Source organism: Labeo rohita, chromosome 15 (genome assembly GCF_022985175.1).
Source record: "Labeo rohita strain BAU-BD-2019 chromosome 15, IGBB_LRoh.1.0, whole genome shotgun sequence".
Taxonomy (NCBI): Eukaryota; Metazoa; Chordata; class Actinopteri; order Cypriniformes; family Cyprinidae; genus Labeo; species Labeo rohita.
This window is the reverse complement of record NC_066883.1, coordinates 30,730,745-30,750,999: the sequence shown is the minus strand read 5'-3', so window position 1 is coordinate 30,750,999 and position 20,255 is coordinate 30,730,745. Positions and strand designations below refer to the sequence as shown.

Genomic DNA, 20,255 nt, shown 5'->3' with positions numbered 1-20,255 from the left:
TCATATGTCCTATTTTCTGTAAATGTCAGAGATAATAATGTGTTTTAAATGTAACTGCACATATCCAGAATGAGGGCAGTAAGAGCAGAGGCCATATATGTGTCAAATGAAAAAACCCTGAACATGACACATTCGTAATGCAGAATGGCGGTCCCCACTTCTGATGGCTTTTCTCCCTGTCAATCTCACAATCTGTATTCAACCTCAGACCAGGGTGCACAGGGAGATAACAAATACACACACACACACACAGAGAGAGAGAGAGAGCAAATGACCTGTCGGCTGGCAGGAAGACACACACACAAACCCATAATTGTTTGAGAGCATTCTTAACTGAATCGCTTAATGCTGAAAACGAAAGGTTATTAAAAGCCTCCATGATTCACCAGCCAAGTCTCTCTCTGCTTCTTTTACATTCACTTTGGCTCTTAAATGGATCTAAAAGATTTCTCTACACAGTGCATGTCACCATTAAATTATAGCTTATTGATAAGCTGCCAAGCTCACACCTGCCCTCACTTTTCTGCATAACTGTTTGGTGAAATATTTATTGATTATATCTATACAAAAACATTTTCATTCTGAAAATAAGCCTTCCTGTGTTATTTTTGGATGTGGTTTATGTTTGGACTTCAGTGTTGTATGAAAAGGTCTGTATGTGTTTAAGTTGGTGGGACAAAGTTGCATTATGCATTGGCTCTGAAACATAGATTTTATTCAAACAAACAATTAAAAATAGTGATATCTGCTAAAGTACAATTAAAAGCAGATTCGCACACATCCGCAAAACATTCTTTCCGATGACACATCAATAGCCTCGAAAAACATAGTCAATGAGAGCTATCATCGTTGTTAAACGACAAATATAATCGCTTTTATTTTCTTATATACAGTTTAGATAGAATGAAGAATACGTGAAGGACGGAAAAAAGAAAAAGAAAAATGAAAAGTCAAAAGTAAACGATTCGCGGTGAGAAATTAACACGACGTGAAAGTTTTCCAGAAGAAGTTCTTGCATCCGGCTTTGCGCTCCCGGGGTGCCAGCATGGGACCGGCGGCACGCTCCAGCTCCAGACGCACGTCATCTTTCTCCACAGCGCGGGACAGATCCTCGGGCTCCAGCGCCTCGTTTTCTGCTTGCACCAGGTCTGAAAGCAAATCTGCAAGTGTGTATCTGGCGAGTTCCTGAGAGAGAGGAAAAAAACTTTAGTATGTGTGCATACTTGTTGCCAAAGACGCGTCCGATAATATGAACACTCGGTACAAATACTCGGTATAAATCTGTCACTCGGGTGCTATCCCAGGGTACAAAACCTACATCTTTGTAGGTAGGTCTTATTTATCTCTAAATGGTAAAAATAATAGCCTAAAGGTACATATTAGTACCTTTTGAAAGAGTACCGCCCCGGTGACTGCGTACTATTTTTCAAGTGAAGAAAAATCGAAATGGACGTTTGCACAAAGCGAATAACTGGCTAAGAATGAAGGCAGTTATTTAGTTTTACATCTAATTCTTAAGCGTTGTGGTTAATAAAGCAGAAGTTTGCAACTTTTTAAATTTTGCTTTTTAGAAATCTTTTAACTGACAACGGCGATTTGTTATCTGACTTTATATGTAAGCTAAAATGTCTTGAATGTTTAACGCTTTTTTATGTATATATCTTAGATATATTTTCTCTTTTTCTTGCATTTTTTTGCCACTTCTAAATCCTAATGTTTGCAGGATCATCAGTTTATGTTTGCGTGAGGTTATATTAATCATAATCAACATTATGCAAGTTCAAACGACTTTTCTATATATTCTCTATGAGTTGTACAACTTAAGTCTCAAGATGTAGAGGCTTTCGTCCATTTCAGCACCATGGACAGTGGTTTTAGTTTGTTTGCTATCGTTTTATAACTCATTTATAACATAAATAAAATTGCCAAAACTAGTAATTTATGTATGCATTCGTTTACCTGTTTTCCAGCCGGGTTAAGGAGAGATCTTTGCAGAAGTTGGCGGAGTTTGGCGTCTGTCGGTGCTGCTGAGACGCTGCTGACGGCGAGCGCAAGAGACAGAAGCGCCAGTGCGCACTGGATACGTGTGGAGAGCATCTTTGAAAGTGTTGATTTGGTGGGAAATCAAATGGAGAGAGATGCGGGTAGCGCTGCGCTTGTTGTAAGTTGCCTCTTCTATCTCTTTGCTCCTTCTGTTGCGGCTCATTCCTCCAAAGTTGCCTTTTAAACGATCCGCCTGACGTCAGGAGGCGAGGGGGGTTTCCTCCGTGTGCGCTCGAGTGATGCTGAGTGACAAAGATGACACCGATTAGGGGCGTGAATCCTACAGGAGGTGAAAGGGATTAATGATCGATTTAACCTGCAATCGTCACTCCAACCCTGCAGGCACATACTGTATTTTGTCTCTGTGTGCGTTTGCCTATACTGAAAGAGTGTAGCCGCAATTATAGTCAAATGTAAAATCACTTACAAAACTGTAAAAATACCTACTAAAAGTTTTTGAAAAGTTTGAAAAGGAAAGATATCATTAACACAGAAAAGGGTTTAGCTAATATCATCTTTAAAAAAATATATTTATTTTTGGTATTTTTATGCCTTTATTTTAGATAGGCCAGTGTAGTTGGATAGGAAGCGAAGTAGGAGAAAGAGAAAGGGGTGGGATCGGGAAAAGCCCACAAGCTGGGATTCAAACTTGGGACGCCCGCGGCGCAATGGCGCTATATGTCGGCACAGTAGCCATGAGGCTATTGGCACCGACAGCTAGCATCATCTTAAAACACTAAATCTATCCACTTTAAAAGCAGGCACGGCCATTTGTAAATTGTATGGGTCTGGCTTCCAGTCTCATTGGCGTCCAGCTATTTTTAGCTGTACAAAACGCGTTTTGCTGCTTGATATTGCAAATCGGTGCGTCTTACCATATTATTTTAATGTATTATTTGAACTATGAACACACTCATTTATAGCACAAAATTATTGTTGTTATTCTTCTCCTTATTTCCCTAGCGACTAATGAACCGCAAGTCTTGGCTATAGGCTTACTTCCGCGTTGAAGAATAGGGTGGATAAGATCCTAACTAGCCTAACATAATTAAACCAACAAATGTGTTTGTGTTTTTGGCTCAGAGTGTGCACAGGAGAGAGATTCCAGCCTAATATATTCTTTGGTTTATGAAAAAAAGGCCATCAGAATATAAATAGCACAGTTAGTTTCAGTCCTCCAATCTAACAGCAAGTCTGTGGGGATTTTCAGTGACTCTGCACGTTACATCATTTCGCCAGAAGGTGGCGGCAAGTGACTTAAGTGAATCTTAATGAGTGAGTCTTTGAATCATTGTTCAACTGATTCGTTCGCATATGTTGATTCATTTAGTGTCTCATAGAATCATTTATGCAACTGATTCATTCAAAAACACTGAACTGTTCAGGAACGGTTCTGTTGGGGGATTGTTTGGAACTTAACTGTACATGCAGTCAAAACAATTTTTTTTCAGACACCAGATATAATTTTTTATATTTTTTACTAGTGAGTGCACACTATAGTTCAGTTGTGACCCTGGACCACAAAACCAGTCATAAGGGTCAATTTTTTGAACTTGAGATTTAAACAATATCTGAAAGCTGTTGATGTATGGTTTGTTAGAATATGACAATATTTGGCCGTGCTACAACTATTTAAAAATCTGGAATCTGAAATATATATATATATATATAAAAATAGTGAGAAAATCACCTTTAGAGTTGTCCAAATTAAGTTCTTAGCAATGCATATTATTACTAATTAAAAAATACGTTTTTTATCTGTTTTTCACAAAATATCTTCATGAAACATGATCTTTACCTAATATCCTAATGACTTTTGACATAAAAGAAATATCGATAATTTTGACCCATACAATTTAATTTTTTGGCTATTGCTTCAAATATATGTGACCCTGGACCACAAAACCAGTCATAAGGGTCAATTTTTCAAAATTCATAAGCTTTCCATTGATGTATGGTTTGTTATGATAGGAAAATATTTGGCCGAGATGCAATTATTTGAATATCTGGAATCTGAGAATGCAAAAAAATCTAAATATTGAGAAAATCACCTTTAAAACTGTCCAAATGAAATTCTTAACAATGCATATTACTAATCAAAAAGTTTTGATAGATTTACAGTAGGAAATTTACAAAATATCTTCATGGAACATGATCTTTAATTAATTTCCTAAAGATTTTTGGCATAAAATAAAAATCAATCATTTTGACCCATACAATGTATTTTTGGCTATTGCTACAAATATACCCCAGCGACTTAAGACTGGTTTTGTGATCCATGGTCACATATACCTAGCTACTTAAGACTGGTTTTATGGTCCAGGGTCACATTTATGCAAGTGAGGATAGCATAATAAAGTAAACTGTGACATATACACTCAAAAAATCTACAGCGGACTACCAGTAAAATTGCTAAAAAAAATCTGGGACCAAAAATTATTCAGACACTTTGACCTGACCATGTTTTGCTAGACCAAGTGTTTTTTCTTCAGTTGCTAATGTGACCTTTTTACACCACAGACTGAACAAAATTAAACATTACTTGGTAATTGTTCAACAAAGTATTGATAGCTGTGTAATTTCATACTAACAGGCATCTGAGTTTTTGGTTAATTGTAATCCTTTACATACCTTTCTATCAAATTATCTGACATTATCAGGTTGAATTAGTTCTGACACAGCTGAACTCTGAGTTCTTGTGATAAGTTATTTTCATTTTCTAAACTATAACAAATGAACAGTGATAATGAAGGCATCTGAATAAATTTTGATTTAACTGTACTTTCTCTGAAGTTACACAATATTTAGTTCATTGAACTTTAAAAGCAATATCACACAACTGTGCTACACCATTAAACCATTAACTAGGCTGGAAACACGCTTGCTATAATGCTTCTTCAAAACGTGTTTATACAGCCATAAAAGATGCACAGGAAATAAAAAATAATAAGTAGAGAAAATGATTTAAAATAGCAAAGAAGCTATATTCCTAGGGCAGATTCCAGTGCTGGTTTTAAGTGGGTTCTCTGGTAACCTTTTCGCCCAGGACAAAGACATTAATTGATGATGGTTTGGTTTACACTGCCTCATGCGTGTGCTCATTGACGTCAAGTTTTCCGAGAAGAGCCTCGTGTCCTACTGCTTTCTCCGGGCCGGGCGGATAGTGGATCTGTTTGCCTCTTTCCTCCATGGGGGTTCTCGGTCGCCTCCGTTCTTCTAATCAAGAGACAAGCGCCGATTAAGTGATGGTAATGGCCAGTCATGATCCACGCCGTGCGCGTCTTCTGATGCGTGATGTGTTAGAGGAGAGCTCGCGCTAATTCCATTGAACCCGTGGGGATGGTGTGGCGTTCGCACCCGCTCCTGGGCTGCGAACCCGGTGACTTGAGCCGCTTCCGAAGCAGCATTATTTACGTAGTTACTATTTTTCGCACACCAGCACGCTGCGCACGCCGTTAAGTGCAAATGAATTTCAGACTAACCCTTACCGACAGTATTTTTCACAGCCTGTATTTTTCAATACTAATTGCAGTCATGTGTGCTTGGAGCGCACGCAGTAGCCTTTGGGGGTTGAGACTACAAACATATTTAGACACATGGCTGATGGCAATGATTTCTATTAGCGCTATAGAGTTTGGCAGAGGTTTCTGCCAAAAATGTATTTTGGTTAGGTCTTGCTACTAACTCAGTAAAATATGCATTTAAAGTGTTCAAATAAGTACTTCAACACTTGCAGATAGCAAGCACTGCATTGGGTTAAAAACCTGCAGTGTTTTAATTAAAGCTTCGGTTTATTGAAGGCAGTTTACAATCTCATTTTCTCTTTTCTCCGTAAAACGGATGTTGGCCTTTTCTCATTATAATGAATGTGCTGATTGAAGTTAAAATTGAGTGGCTACACTGCAGCAAGAAAAGGCCTTTCTGATTAACCACACAAAACCAAAGAATTTTTAATTTTTAGTTTAATAAAACTAATCACTAATCAGAACTGGGCTTCAAACAACAGTCAACTGGTTTTCCAGTCACTTTTCTGTTTGATTGTGAGTCAGCCTTCAGGTTTGGGAATTTTAATTAAAGATGCTGGCTAAGGGTGATTGCTCATACTTAGGCAACAGTTGGTTTGTTTTTAACCCCTAACATCAATTATTAAACACTGGAGTGTAATTTGTCCTGAGTCGTAAATGAGAACACAAATTAAAAGCATTGCTTTCTGTATGTGATAAACCTTATGACTTCATCTGGTGTTGCAGTCTGCACTTTGGCCTTTCAAGGAATACTTCACCTAAAAAATTGCTGAAAATTGATTCACACTCAGCCCATTCAAGATGTAGATGAGTTTGTTTCAAACAGAGCAGATTTGAAGAAATTTAGCATCACCAATGGATCCTCTGCAGCGAATGGGTGCCGTCAGAATGAGAGTCCAAATAGCTGATAAAAATATCACAATAATCCACAAGTAATCCACAACACTACAGTCTATCAGTTAATGTCTTATAAAGTGAAAAGCTGCATGTTTGTAAGAAACAAATCCATCAAGATGTCTTAACTTCAAACTGTTGTTTCCGGCTAAAATATGAGTCCTCCATATAATAATATTGCTTTCTCCAGTGTAAAAGTTGTCTCGTCTGAATCAGGAGAGAAATATGCACAGATTAATCACTGTTTACAAGCAAAACCAGTCCAAAACAGTTATAATCAAACATGTTGCTGTTTACATGCACCTTGCAGAATCTGCAAAATGTTAATTATTTTACCAAAATAAGAGGGATCATACAAAATGCATGTTATTTTTTATTTAATACTGACCTGAAAAAGATATTTCACATAAAAGACATTTACATACAGTCCGCAAGAGAAAATAATAGTTGAATTTCTAAAAATGACCTTGTTCAAAAGTTTACACACCTTTATTTTTAATACTGTGTTGTTACCTGAATGATCCACAGCTGTTTTTTTTTTGATAGTTGTTCACAAGTCCCTTGTTTTAATCTGCCCGCTGTTCTTCAGAAAAAAATCCTTCAGGTCCCACAAATACTTTGGTTTTTCAGCATTCTTTGTGTATTTGAACCCTTTCCAACAGTGAATGCCATCTTTTCACACTTAGGACAACTGAAGGACTTGTATTTAACTATTAACTATTATTAAGGTTCAAACACTCACTGATGCTCCAGAAGGAAAAACTATGCATTAAAAGTCAGGGGTGTAAACTTTTGAACTGAGTGAAGATGTGTACATTTTCTTTATTTTGCCTAAATATCATATTTTTTCATATAGTATTGACCTTCAGAAGCTACAGAAGACAAAATAAGTCCCCAGAAGACAAAAAAAAAAAAAAAAAAAAAAAAAAAAAAAAAAAATCAAAGTTCAAAAAGATCAGGGTAATTCAAAAAGTTCTCACCCCCATCATGCTTCCTTCTGAAGCATCAGTGAGCATTTGAACCTAACAGCACAGTATTAAGAATCAAGTGTATGTAAACTTTTGAATCGGGGTCATTTTTATAAATTCAACTATTATTTTCTCTTGTGGACTATGTGTAAATGTTTTCCTTGTGAAATATCTTATTCAGGTCAGTACTAAATAAAAACAACATGCTTTTTGTATGATTTACAAATTTACAGTTTACAGATTCTGCAAAGTGTATGTAAACTTTTGACCTCAACTGTATTTACCTACCAATATACAGTAGAGACTTAGTGGGATGTCTTTTTTTTTACTTGAGCTAGTGATCAACCTATGCGTTTTAATATGCTCACATTCCCAATCATCTCATTTGCAGTTTCTTGGCTAGCACATCTGGCCAAACATCTTCGCTAATGGGTGCTTCAAAAATAAACAAATAAAAGTAAATGCCACGTGACTAATTACAATGGAACTATAGAAAAGCAATATGTTAAAAACTTAAATTCAGAACACCAGTAGCAACTGCATAGCAACACAAGCATAATGGCATTCAATTAAACTGCTTGTAGATTTAATTGGAAGAGAGACTTTCCAGGAAACTATGGGAATTTTTGAAACATAGAGATGTTTGATTGATGGGGTGCAACAAAGGCTCATCTGTTTTACTGGAAAGGTCATTAACCTCTGTCAAACACACACAAACTAATACAAAATGGAGTCAGGTGCTCAGTGGGACTCCAGGTGGCCATAGCAATCTGGACACATCTGTCCATCATCTGGAAGAGGCAGATTGGCCGGTGCGCAAAAACACGGTGTTAGTTTAAATCATATTTTAAAACAATGTCATGTCACCTATACATACATAGATAGCACATACCCACTGCGCCACACACACATTCACACATGTTGGAGGTGATGATGAAGTCTTTGATGGCCATCTGGCTTAGGATGATCTGTGTGTGTGTGTGTGTGTGTGTGTGTGTGTGTGAGAGGAGGAGAAAATGGGATGTGTCAAGGTAGATGTGTGGGGGTTTGGGGGATGGCGGATTGTATGCTCCATTAATTTGAAGTTTAATCACATCTCCTTTCCTCTCGTTTTGCCTCCCTCCCATAACCTTTGTTTCCTTCACTTCCATCCTGTCACCTCCCTTAACTGCTTCTTCACCTTCTCCCTTCCTTCCATAAATATATTTACTCCAGTGCATCATTCATAGTTTTAGTTTATTCAGTTTTAGTTATTTGTTATAATAACAAGAAACTTAAATAAAAGACAGAGAGAGAAAGACAAAGAGAGCGATAGCACATCAAATAAATGATCTCACTGATGATTTATTGTATTTTTTATCTTCATATTAATATATATAAATTGCAAAAACATAAACATTATACATATACATACTTTTGATCTTTTTAAAAAATGTATTATTTTAGTTAATTATATATATATATATATAATGACAATTAAAATTATATAGAAAATATTACAAATAATTGTTTTTTTTTATATATATATATATATATATATATATATATATATATATATAAAGAGAGGGAGATGCAGCTCAGACGAATAAACGCTTTGATTTAAATTGCATGCTCGTAAATTCATCTGTCAGGTTTCGGGCTCGTCAGAGACTTGGAGGAATTACTCACCCTGCCCTTCGTCCACCTCGCAGGCTCATCCTCCTCCGCTGGCATTTTCTCTTTCCTCACTTTCACACACACACTCACACACACACATAAAGCGTGGAAATTTGTGTATGAAAGTGTGAAATGACTTGCAGCCACACAAAACACACACACACACACACACACACACAAACTCACAGAAGCATAAGTGAACAGAGAACCTGTCATTCTCACAGTAAACACGTGGAGATTCATCACAAACACATAGAAATGCAATTCATTCACCCCTATAATTAGACCAACATATTTTTATATGTTTTTTTAACAAACTGTGAATGATAATTTGCTGTGCAAAACTGTTGTGATGCTAGGATGTTGCTTTGCATTGCATATATATTGGTCTTTGAGACTCAGGTCCCTTCCTCAATATCTGTGCAATGTTTTCATCCTTTAATCACCCAAGAGGTCTATTCAAGTATGTTTATGATAGAATCACATCCAAAAGCTGCAATAAAAGTCATTTATACAGAATAGGGCTGTCACTAACGATTATTATTCTGATAAATAATTGAGTGATTGAATAATGTTTTTTTTTTTTTTGAGGTAATAAAATAGACCTAAGCAAATAATAGTCTTTAAAATGACTTAAAACACACACACACACACATTATATATATATATATATATATATAATAGCAATGATGCAATATTCATTGTTTCAAATAAAGTATCTAAAGCAAGTAATCATATGGCTCATATGAGCAAAACTGTAAAAATACATAATGTATTGTAAACAATAGAACTAACGTATATTATGCATAATATCAAAGGCATGCAGAGGGCGCCAAAGGCCTGACGATTGTTTTTACACTTTTCAGCGCAATCTAATCCTTGTTTTATATTGACTAAACAACATTTAATTCAAATGTCCACTTAATCTTAATATTTGGCTTTTTCATTACAACAGATATGCTGCAGCCACTGTAATTTCTTGAATTTGTGGAAATCAAAACGTGTAAACTCAGAGTAGGCGTGTGAGCTTTTATTTTGAAATCGTGATGAACAGTTAACATATCAAAGGAGAAATTCACTTCCAGAACAAAAATGAAAAAAGAAAAAAATAAATAAATAAATAAAATTACAGATAATTTACTCACCCCCTTGTCATCCAAGATGTTCAAGTCTTTCTTTCTTCAAAATTGATCATGGTTTTACTACAAATGCTATGGTTAAACTATGGTTAGTGTAGCAAGACCATGGTTATTAGTGGTTTCCATGGTTTAACTATAGTAGGACGATTTCGAAGTTAGAGAAGAAAACGAGATGGGAGTTTTTCGACATATCCTAACTGTACTGACCCGGATTACACAGACTACGCATGCGCATCGCTGAAAATAGACAAGACGAACGTTTGAGGGTAAAAAAAAAAAAAGTATCTAAATTGTCAATTTATTTAGAAAATAACTGATCGTTTCGCTAGATAAGACCCTTCTTTCTTGGCTGGGAACATTTAGAGCCATTTGAAGCTGCATTTTAACTGCATTTTGCAAGTTCAAACATGACCCATTGAAGTCCACTATATGGTGAAAATTCGTGAAACGTTTTCCTCAAAAAACATAATTTCTTTACGACTGAAGAAAGACACACATGAACATCTTGGACGACAAGGGGGTGAGTAAATTATCTGTAAATGTTTGTTCTGGAAGTGAACATCTTCTGTGTTTGATTAGGTTTATAAATGATTTACCTTGAAAATCTGATGAAATGGCGCACATTGTGTTCCCAGATGAACGTTATAATAAACCCAAACCCACAGCAATATGCAAAGATGGAGTTTAAGACGTAACGTTAGTATTTAAAGAGTATAATGTATTGGTAAATTCACAATAGTATTATGGTTTATTATTATTTTAAATGGGTTTAATATATAATGCAGCCTTGGAAACCGGTCTAATACTGTGTTTCGTGGATTGTCGTCCGCCACTTCTGGTATTTTGCCGGTTACTCGACAAGGGTAAATGGAATTAATTTTTTTTTTATATAATAGAGTGCTCGAATTAAATCGAGGAATCGTGACAGCCCCAAAACAGAAGACCAAACATATGTGACCCTGGACCACAAAACCAGTCATAAGTGTCAATTTTTCGAAATTGAGCTTTATACATCATCTGAAAGCTGAATAAATAAGCTTTCCATCGATGTATGGTTTGTTAGGATAGAACAATATTTGGCCGAGATGCAGCTATTTCAGTATGTGGAATCTGAGGGTGCAAAAAAATCAAAATATTGAGAAAATCGCCTTTAAAGTTTTTCAAATTAAGTTATTTGCGAAGCATATTACTAATCAAAAATTAGGTTTTGATTACAAAATATCTTCATGGAACATGATCTATACTTAATTTCCTAATGATTTTTGGCATAAAAGAAAAATCTATAATTTTGTCCCATACAAAGTATTTTTGGCTATTGCTATAAATATACCCCAGCGACTTAAGACTGGTTTTGTGGCCCAGGGTCACATATAAGCGTTTGATCTTCACTGGAATGAAATTAAGGCCAGTTCGCTCCACTGCGTTGGTGTATTCTGTTTGTGCTTGCTCTTGGTTGATAAAATGATAAAATCGTTCTTGTTAGATTCCTTATCATCCATTCTTATCATCTCTGTCCCATCATCTCTGTCCCCATCGAAAGATTTTTAATAAGCTGCTGGGTAATTTCAAGAAATTACACAAAGATGAGCAAAGTTTAAATGAATAAAGCATGAGAAATGTGAGGGGTTCATACATTTTTCAAACTCGAAACAATCCCATAAGTCTTTTAATTATGTTAAAGGTCAACTTGCTGTTTTAGGCCTTCCTCCCACTCTCTCTTTGTATTTTTTTTTTCTCTCATAGGTTTTTGTATTCACATACATTTTGTATGTTTGAATAGATTATGAAATGCCCAGTATCAATGTAATGACAACCTCTTTTACATATACACATACAAAATCATGAATACGTATACAAATCTTTACAAATCCTTTAAAAACTGGAATCTTTGTGAGGGTAACTTCACAGCTGAGCAGGTTCAATGTTCAGACACCCGAGTGCAAAACACTCATTGATTAGTAAATGATGAAAAATCTTTACCTGAGAATGAGTTTTTAATGGCAGTTTTATTAATAAATGAAATCCAGGGAGCCTAACGTAAGTAAAATCATTTATGGTAATCATTATGGTCATTATGGTAGACTGATTTGTGTGTGGTCCCAATTGTTCTGACACAGAATCAAACAGAATAGAATGCAAAATTAAGTAAATGCTTCAATGTCATTTATAGCGAATGAAGTTTTTTTTATATATATATATATATACATTTTTCAAACTTTGAAGGATACCTACCTTGTCTGAAATCCTATGCAATTGCATTTTCACATATATGTGACCCATATGTGACCCTGGACCACAAAACCAGACTTAAGTAGCATGGGTATATTTGTAGCAGTAGCCAAAAATACAGTGTATGGGTCAAAATTATCGATTTTTCTTTTATGCCAAAATCATTAGGATATAAGAGATAAGTGATCATGTTCTTTGAAGATATTTAGTAAATTTCCTTCCATAAATATACAAAACAGTTAATTTTTGAGTAGTAATATGCATTGCTAAGAACTTTATTTGGACAACTTTTCTCAATGTTTTGATTTTTTGCACCCTCATATTCCAGATTTTCAAATAGTTGTATCTCAGCCAAATATTGTCCTATTCTAGCAAACCATACATCAATGGAAAGCTTATTTATTCAGCTTTTAGATTTCAAAATGACCCTTACGACTGGTTTAGTGATCCAGGATCACATATGTCCTTTTTTTCATTCATAAAGTTAAAGGAAAATATTGACAGATAATGTACTCACCCCTTGTCTTCCAAGATGTTCATGTCTTTCTTTCTTTAGTCGTAAAGAAATTATGTTTTTTGAGGAAAACATTTCAGGATTTTTCTGTATATAGTGGACTTCTATGGTGCCCCGAGTTTGAACTTCCAAAATGTAGTTTAAATGCGGCTACAAACAATCCCAAATATGGTTGTAAATGATCCCAGCCGAGGAAGAAGGGTCTTATTGGTTATTTTCATAAAAACAATACAGTTTATATACTTTTTAATGTCAAACACTTGTCTTGTATCACTCTGCCTGAACTGTTTTTTTCCAGTTCATGACAGTTAGGGTATGTCGAAAAATTCCCATCTTATGTTCTCCCTCAACTTCAAATTCGTCCTATATTGCTGTTTTACCTTTTTTATTAAGGGTGTTTGATCTTTGCATGTTCACTTTGCAAAGACTTAGGTCGGTACTTCTGCAGTGATGTAGGATGATTTTGAAATGATTTTTGAAGTTGAGGGAGAAAATACGATTTGAGTTTTTCAACATACCCTAACTGTCTTGAGCCAGAATACACAGTTCAGGGAGAGCAAGACAAGATGAGCATTTAAGATTAAAAAGTTTTTAAATTGCATTTTTTCTAAATGAAAATAACCAATCGTTTCACGAGATAAGACCCTTCTTCCTCGATTGGGATCGTTTACAATTGCATTTGGGATCGTTTGAAGCCCCATTTAAACTGCATTGTGGACGTTCAAAATCAGGGCACCATAGCAGTCCATTATATAGAGAAAAATCCTGAAATGTTTCCCTCAAAAAACATTTCTTTGCGGTTGAAGAAAGAAAGACATGAACATCTTGGATGACAAGGGGGTGAGTACGTTATCTGTAAATTTTGTTCTGGAAGTGGACTTCTCCTTTAATTTTTACTGCATAATATACTGCATTCAGTATTTGGAGAACATGATTCAACATTTTCACAGTTCTATGCATTGAACTCATGAGTTTCAGACACCTGCCCTATGATACAACATTACTCACTGTATTTCTCATCAAGCTCAAGCAAACATACTCACACCGTCTCAAACAAATGGTACTTCTGCGAAGCGTTACAACCCGTGTGTGTAATAGGAGAATCAATGGTATTTAGTGATGGAGCAGTCAGGCAGAGGCGAGAGAAAAGAGCACCTGGCAGCGGAATCATTCAGCATTGATATTTAAACACAGCCTCGTCGAACCCCGTCTACCCACCCTCACACTGCTAATCAGCTCTTCAACTCAGACGGAGAGTACATACTTTCTCTCAAGTGTATGTGTGTGTGCATGTGTGAATGTCTTTGAGCAGGTCAAAACGATCTCCTGAGCATCTCGAAATAAATTGCTTTCAAACTTTTCATCTCCGTTTTTGCAACAAAGAATCGGCTGCAATTTAACTGCTGTGATTCTTTTATGCGGCTTAAATAACATCAAATCTCTTTCTCCTGCGTCAGGAATATGAAAACGTAACCAGTTTCGGGACCTATTCATGCATATGCGGAATTCATGCTAATCAGCCGACAGCTCCAAACTACTTTGCTTGTTTAACAAATTACGCAATTATCAGTTTTCGTCACATGCATTTCCTAAGTGCTTAATTTATTTAGTTCCTTTTGAAGCTGTCACTACAGTTAGACACAGTTTGCCATGATGTCACTTCCTACGGTCACCTTTGCGATTTACATATTTATTTGAATGTGAGTCCTACTTACATATTCCATTCGGTGGGTTTTATAACAATGTGTTGCAAAGGCATGAAATCGCATTGTGACATTATTCTACATTTCATTCTACATTCCTCCCAGCAGTTTTATTCCTTAAAACTTATCATTGATATGATAACGAAATGATAACGTTTTTTCCATGAAAACAGTTCTTCATACCTTAAAGGGATAGAAAATTCCCCAATGATTTACCCACCCTCAAGGGATCCTAGGTGTGTATGACTTTCTTTCAGAAAAAATACAAGAGTTATATTAAAAAATGTCATGGCTCTTTCAAGCTTTATAATTGCAGTGAGTGGGTGTTGAGATTTTGAAGCCCAAAAATGTACATCCATCCATCAAAAAAGTGCTCCACACAGCTCCGGGGGGGTTAATAAAGACCTTCTAAAGCAAATCGATGCATTTGTAAAATAAAAACATCTTTATTTAAAACTGTTGTACTCATGTTCACGAGAGTGGCATTTCAGTGAATGATGTAGGATGTAGGCGAACGTGGCGACGAATGTGGAAGCGCAGTGGAGAGAGCAAAACAAAACACAGGTCATGAATTAAAAGTACAAAATGAGTATTTGTAAAGAAAAACTCATGAGATTTTTACGCTATACCTATACATCATCCACTGGAATGCCACTCACTAGTGAACATGTGTACGACAGCTAGCAGAAGCTAGAGATTACGGTTTATAAATTTCAAAATATTATTTTTTTTTTAACACAAGCATTGAATCACTTCAGTAGGCCTTTAATAACCCCTTGGAGCCGTGTGGAGTACATTCTATGATAGATGGATGCACTTTTTTGGACTTCAAAATCTCAACACCCATTCACTTCCATTATAAATCTTAAAAGAGCCAGGACATTGTTTAATAGAACTCTGACTATATTGATCTGAAAGAAGAAAGTCATATATACCTAGGATGGCTTGAGGGTGAGTAAATCATGGGGTAATTTTCATTTTTGGGTGAACTATTCCTTTAAAATGGCTTGAATATTAACTACAACCTTATTTAGTATAATCATTATGCATCAAGTGTGGAATAGGGGTGGGACTACAAAATATTTATATGCAGAGTCATGAATATGCAAATTAGCCTCCCGCCTCCCACCAGCTTGGACTACTTGCTCCACTTTCACTCAGTTAACTTACATAGTAAATGCTGCAAAATGGCAAATGACAATTTTGGATTCATTCAGCCATATACAAGTGTCACACAACATAAAGTGTTTCTGAAGAAAAAGAGCGAATTATACAGGGTCGTTTACAAGTCAATGTATCAGAATGATAATGCATTTTGTGTATCACTCTTTACAACATTGGACCCGTAATTGATATTATAAGCCTTTGGCCTGTTATGAAACAGCTAATAATGTGTTGCTAATGTTACACAAACTAACAAAATGTTCCCGTTCACCATCTCAGACAGCCGCCTTCTAAAACATAGAGTGTAGAAACTAGGGCTGTCAATTAAAATTTTTAATCAAATTAATTACATGACGTTTTGATTAATTAATCGCAAAATAAATTTGACTGTGAAAATACCTACAAAAGGATATTTAAAGCTATTTTTGTGTTAAATGAGAAAGTATCAAGTAGAGATTACAAACTGTAGCTTTAGAAAGAAATATTGTATTTGATTCAACATAAAATTAATTACACAAACATCTAGGCTATAACGGCCTAACGTAAACTATGGAAGCTAAAAGAAGATAATTTGAGAAACATCTCAGTATTTTTATTCATATAATGAAAGTAATTGGTAACCAAAACAGCTTTGTTGTCTTCAAAATACCTTCTTTTATGTTTCACAAAAGAAAGTTTTGAAACAATGTAAGCGTGAGTAAACGATGGCAGAATGTTAATTATTTGGGTGAACTATCCTTTAATGTTTTTATTTTTATTATTATTATTTATTTTTTAACGAAATTATACTCTACATAAGAGACTAAATCTGCCAGCAGGTGGCAATTAATGCCTTTATGATTCGTTCAAACAGCTGATTCATTCAAGGAAGAAGCGAATGGCTCTGGTTATGAATGGGCCTTTGAATCATTGATTCACAAGATTCGTTCAAAATGTGGATTCATTCAGAAACGAAACACAGCTGTGTTGCTCTGAGACGCAGAACAATTCTGCGATGGCTTTAAAGGTAATTTTTTAATGTTCTCTGCAAAACTGAGCAAAAGCCCATAATATTGTGTTTAAAATATAACAGATTTTCAACTTCTTATTTACTGATCTGTTACATAAATCACATTTAAACTTGTGATAGATCGGTACAAGATCAGCTCTCGTGTGATATTGTTCTTGCTGCTGGTGTGATATCCCTTATTATATGATATAAATTTGAGACAACACATACAGGGGCATTTTTGCACCAATATCTTGAATTTTAGGGCATAACTGCATTTATGAAGTTGTTGCCCTGCATCATATTTGTCAACAGTCAATTACATCAAATTTAAGATGACGTACAGGTCTGGGGGCGGAGCCAATGCGTTAACCACATTCAGATATTTTAATCGCATTATTTTTCATAACTAATTAATTAAGTTAATGCATTAAACTGACAGCCCTAATAGAAACGTTTCACTAATAATATGAAATGCCTGAGCCACAAGTTGACAGCATTGGTTACATGTTTGTGATGGTAGGAAACTGTTTTAAACAATGTTTTTAAGACTGTCTTTTGAATTCTGCAGATGAAATGCTCAACAATGGAGTCAGCTGATGAGTTTGCACACGGTTTGCCTTTAGGCATATCAGAAACACCAGACAGACATGTAAACAACATTAAAAACTCGATTTTCACCACAGGGGGTCTTTAACAGACACATTAAACAAGTATACTTATATCCAGGGGTTCCATTCCTTCACAAAACAGCACGACCACCAAAGATACACATTCACATCTTAGCCTTTCTCTGGCTATCAGTGCAGCCACACACTGACCTATTAATCTGTGTGTCAACGCATCTGTCTACCTGTAGTATACACGCGTCTGACCTTTATGGAAATGCGAGACGTGACACATACCTTATTCAAACTGTATGGTTTGAAGACATATTACAGCAAATACAGTATCTGCTCGATAAAGGACAGGTGGTCTCCTTCCCTCCCTCCCTCCCTCACTCAGTCAGTCTCTCCAAAATAGCTAAACTAGCTTTCCCATAGGACAGCCTCATGATTTGACAACTGAATATTTTATCATGGATGTATCATCAAGTCTGCTTCAAGCATCTGCGATTTAATGAGTTTAATTTGTTGGTGTGAAGATGACGAAAAGAGCCCAAACACATTATTGCACAGCCTCAGAGCACCAACATAAAAACAAATCTGAAAAATAATAGCCTGCACTGAGATATTCAGAATCGAAAGGATTACACAAAGCAGCATTAAAGAAATAGTTCACACAAAAATGAAAATTTGCTTAATATTTACTCACCCTCAGGCCATCCAAGATTTAGAGGAGTTTGTTTCTTCATCAGAACACATTTGAAGAAATTTAGCATTATATCACTTGCCCACCAACAGATCCTCTGCAGTGAATGGGTGCCGTCAGAATGACAGACAAAAATGAAAGGCACAAAAAAGAAAATTTGCTGTAAATTTACTCACCCTCAGGCTATCCAAGATGTAGATGAGTTTGTTTCTTCATCACAACAGATTTGAAGAAATTTATCATTATATCACTTGCCCACCAACAGATCCTCTGCAGTGAAAGGGTGCCGTCAGAATGACAGACAAAAATTAAAGACACAAAAATGAAAATTTGCTGTAAATTTACTTACCCTCAGGCCATCCAAGATGTAGATGAGTTTGTTTTTTCATCAGAACAGATTTGGAGAAAATTTAGTATTATATCTCTTGCCCACCAATGGATCCACTGCAGTGGATGGGTGCCATCAGAATGAGAGTCCAAACAGCTGATAAAAACATCATAATAAAAGATCGACACCACTCCAATCTGTTAATTAACATTTTCTTAGAGGAAAAGCTACATCCATCATTAAGGTGTTTTAACTTTAAACCATCAATTCTGGCCAAATTATGAGTCCAATAATCCATAATGATGAAGAAACAAACTCTTCTACATCTTGGATGGCCTGAGGGTGAGTTCATTTTTGCTAATGTTCATATCTGCATTTTTATATTCCTGTAAATATAAGAAATGCATTTAAAATAGTTCAATTTTATGTATCAAAAATATGTTATTCTATTTCCATTATGACTCATAGTGAGGACTGGTGATTCAAAAACAAGGAATTCATTCATAATGGTAATCTTCATAAATGTTCCCACCTGCACGATAATGTTTATCAAAATGCACGACAGCAGTATCAAGATCAATGTGTGAGAAAACAACATTTGTCATCACTTAAACGTGAGCTCATCACTTGGCAACACAAGAGCAGCAAAGTATCTGAGAAAGACATCTGACAAATAAAGACTCGTGCATACACAAAATAAATGAATAAAGAAACGAATGAATGAATTTTGAGGCCACTGTATTTGTGTACGTTGGCTCATGTCATGTTTGAAACATTTGAAACAGTTTACTGACCCAGTTTTCTATACAGAAATGCTGCAACACAAAATAGTCCTCCAAAGTGTTTTAATGATGAAAGAAAACATATTGCCGTTTTGCAGCTTAAGCAGTTGAGTGTACAGTCTGGCTTCGGTTTATCCTACAGTAATTTTCTATATGAGTCACTGAGGAGGTAGAACTTTAAGCGAGTTTAAATGGGGATTTGGAGGCAGAAGTGGACATATTTGTGCTGGCTCATTTCTCTAATGTTCTTTCCCTGCTGATGGTGCAGTGTGCTGGTAATGAAGTTAATTTAATGTCGGTGTAAAATGACTAGGAGGCGACGCTTTTCACTGCCTTGCGCTGAACACTTTCTTAGTAGATACAGGACCTCATTAGAACTTTGAAAACTTTCAAAGAAGATGCATAATTGAAGGTCTCTTCGGTAATGCAGATAAAACACGCAACAATTACGATAAAAGCCACGTACCGGTGTTACCTGATCCGCTGTCAACTGGCGCTGCCGTTTGACGAATCTTCAGCTTTACAACCAAAGAAATCATATTTTATCTGAGTTGTGAATGTGATTTTAAATTGAATGTGATGTCATAAAAAGACAGTGTACCAAGGAATGATGACAAAAAACGACTTTCTTTTGATTTGTCTGGCGAACAGAGCAGCACAACATAACCAGACCAGTGTAGTTTGATTCTCAGACAAATGACTCTTATAAGCTGGTTCTTTTTAGTAAGTAAAAACAAAAACACACAGCGCGACCTGTGTAGTCCTATTCGGTCCTTTTTGCTGAGTAAAAAACATACAACGCAACCTGACTCTTGAACAAATGGCTCTTATGAACCGATTCTTTTAATAAAAAACATGCAGTGCGATCAATGTAATATTCGACGCTCAAACATATGGCTAAGATTTGATTTTTTTTTAGTGAATCAAAAACACACAGCGTGACCTGTGTAGTCCTATTTGGTTCTTTTTGTTGAATAAAAAACACACAATGCAACCAGTGAAGTCTGACTCT

At 35.8% G+C, this 20,255-nt stretch overlaps 1 protein-coding gene across 1 annotated transcript; it reads right to left on the bottom strand.

Moving 5' to 3' along the window:
- Positions 1-697: 697 nt before the first annotated feature.
- sst1.1 (somatostatin 1, tandem duplicate 1) lies at positions 698-2,211 on the bottom strand. Its single transcript, XM_051129292.1, has 2 exons — positions 1,960-2,211; positions 698-1,185 (listed from the first exon to the last, which is right to left on the bottom strand). Exons 1-2 carry the CDS (start codon positions 2,095-2,097, stop codon positions 979-981), a joined length of 345 nt encoding a protein of 114 aa, XP_050985249.1. The 5' UTR covers positions 2,098-2,211; the 3' UTR covers positions 698-978.
- Between the last annotated feature and the right edge of the window lie 18,044 nt (positions 2,212-20,255).

Coding starts and splice junctions, on each gene's coding strand:
- sst1.1 (XM_051129292.1), bottom strand. CDS start 2,097: ATGCTCTCCACACGTATCCAGTGCGCACTGGCGCTTCTGTCTCTTGCG. Junction 1,186..1,959: donor TTAACCCGGCTGGAAAACAG/GTAAACGAATGC, acceptor CCTCTCTCTCAG/GAACTCGCCAGATACACACT.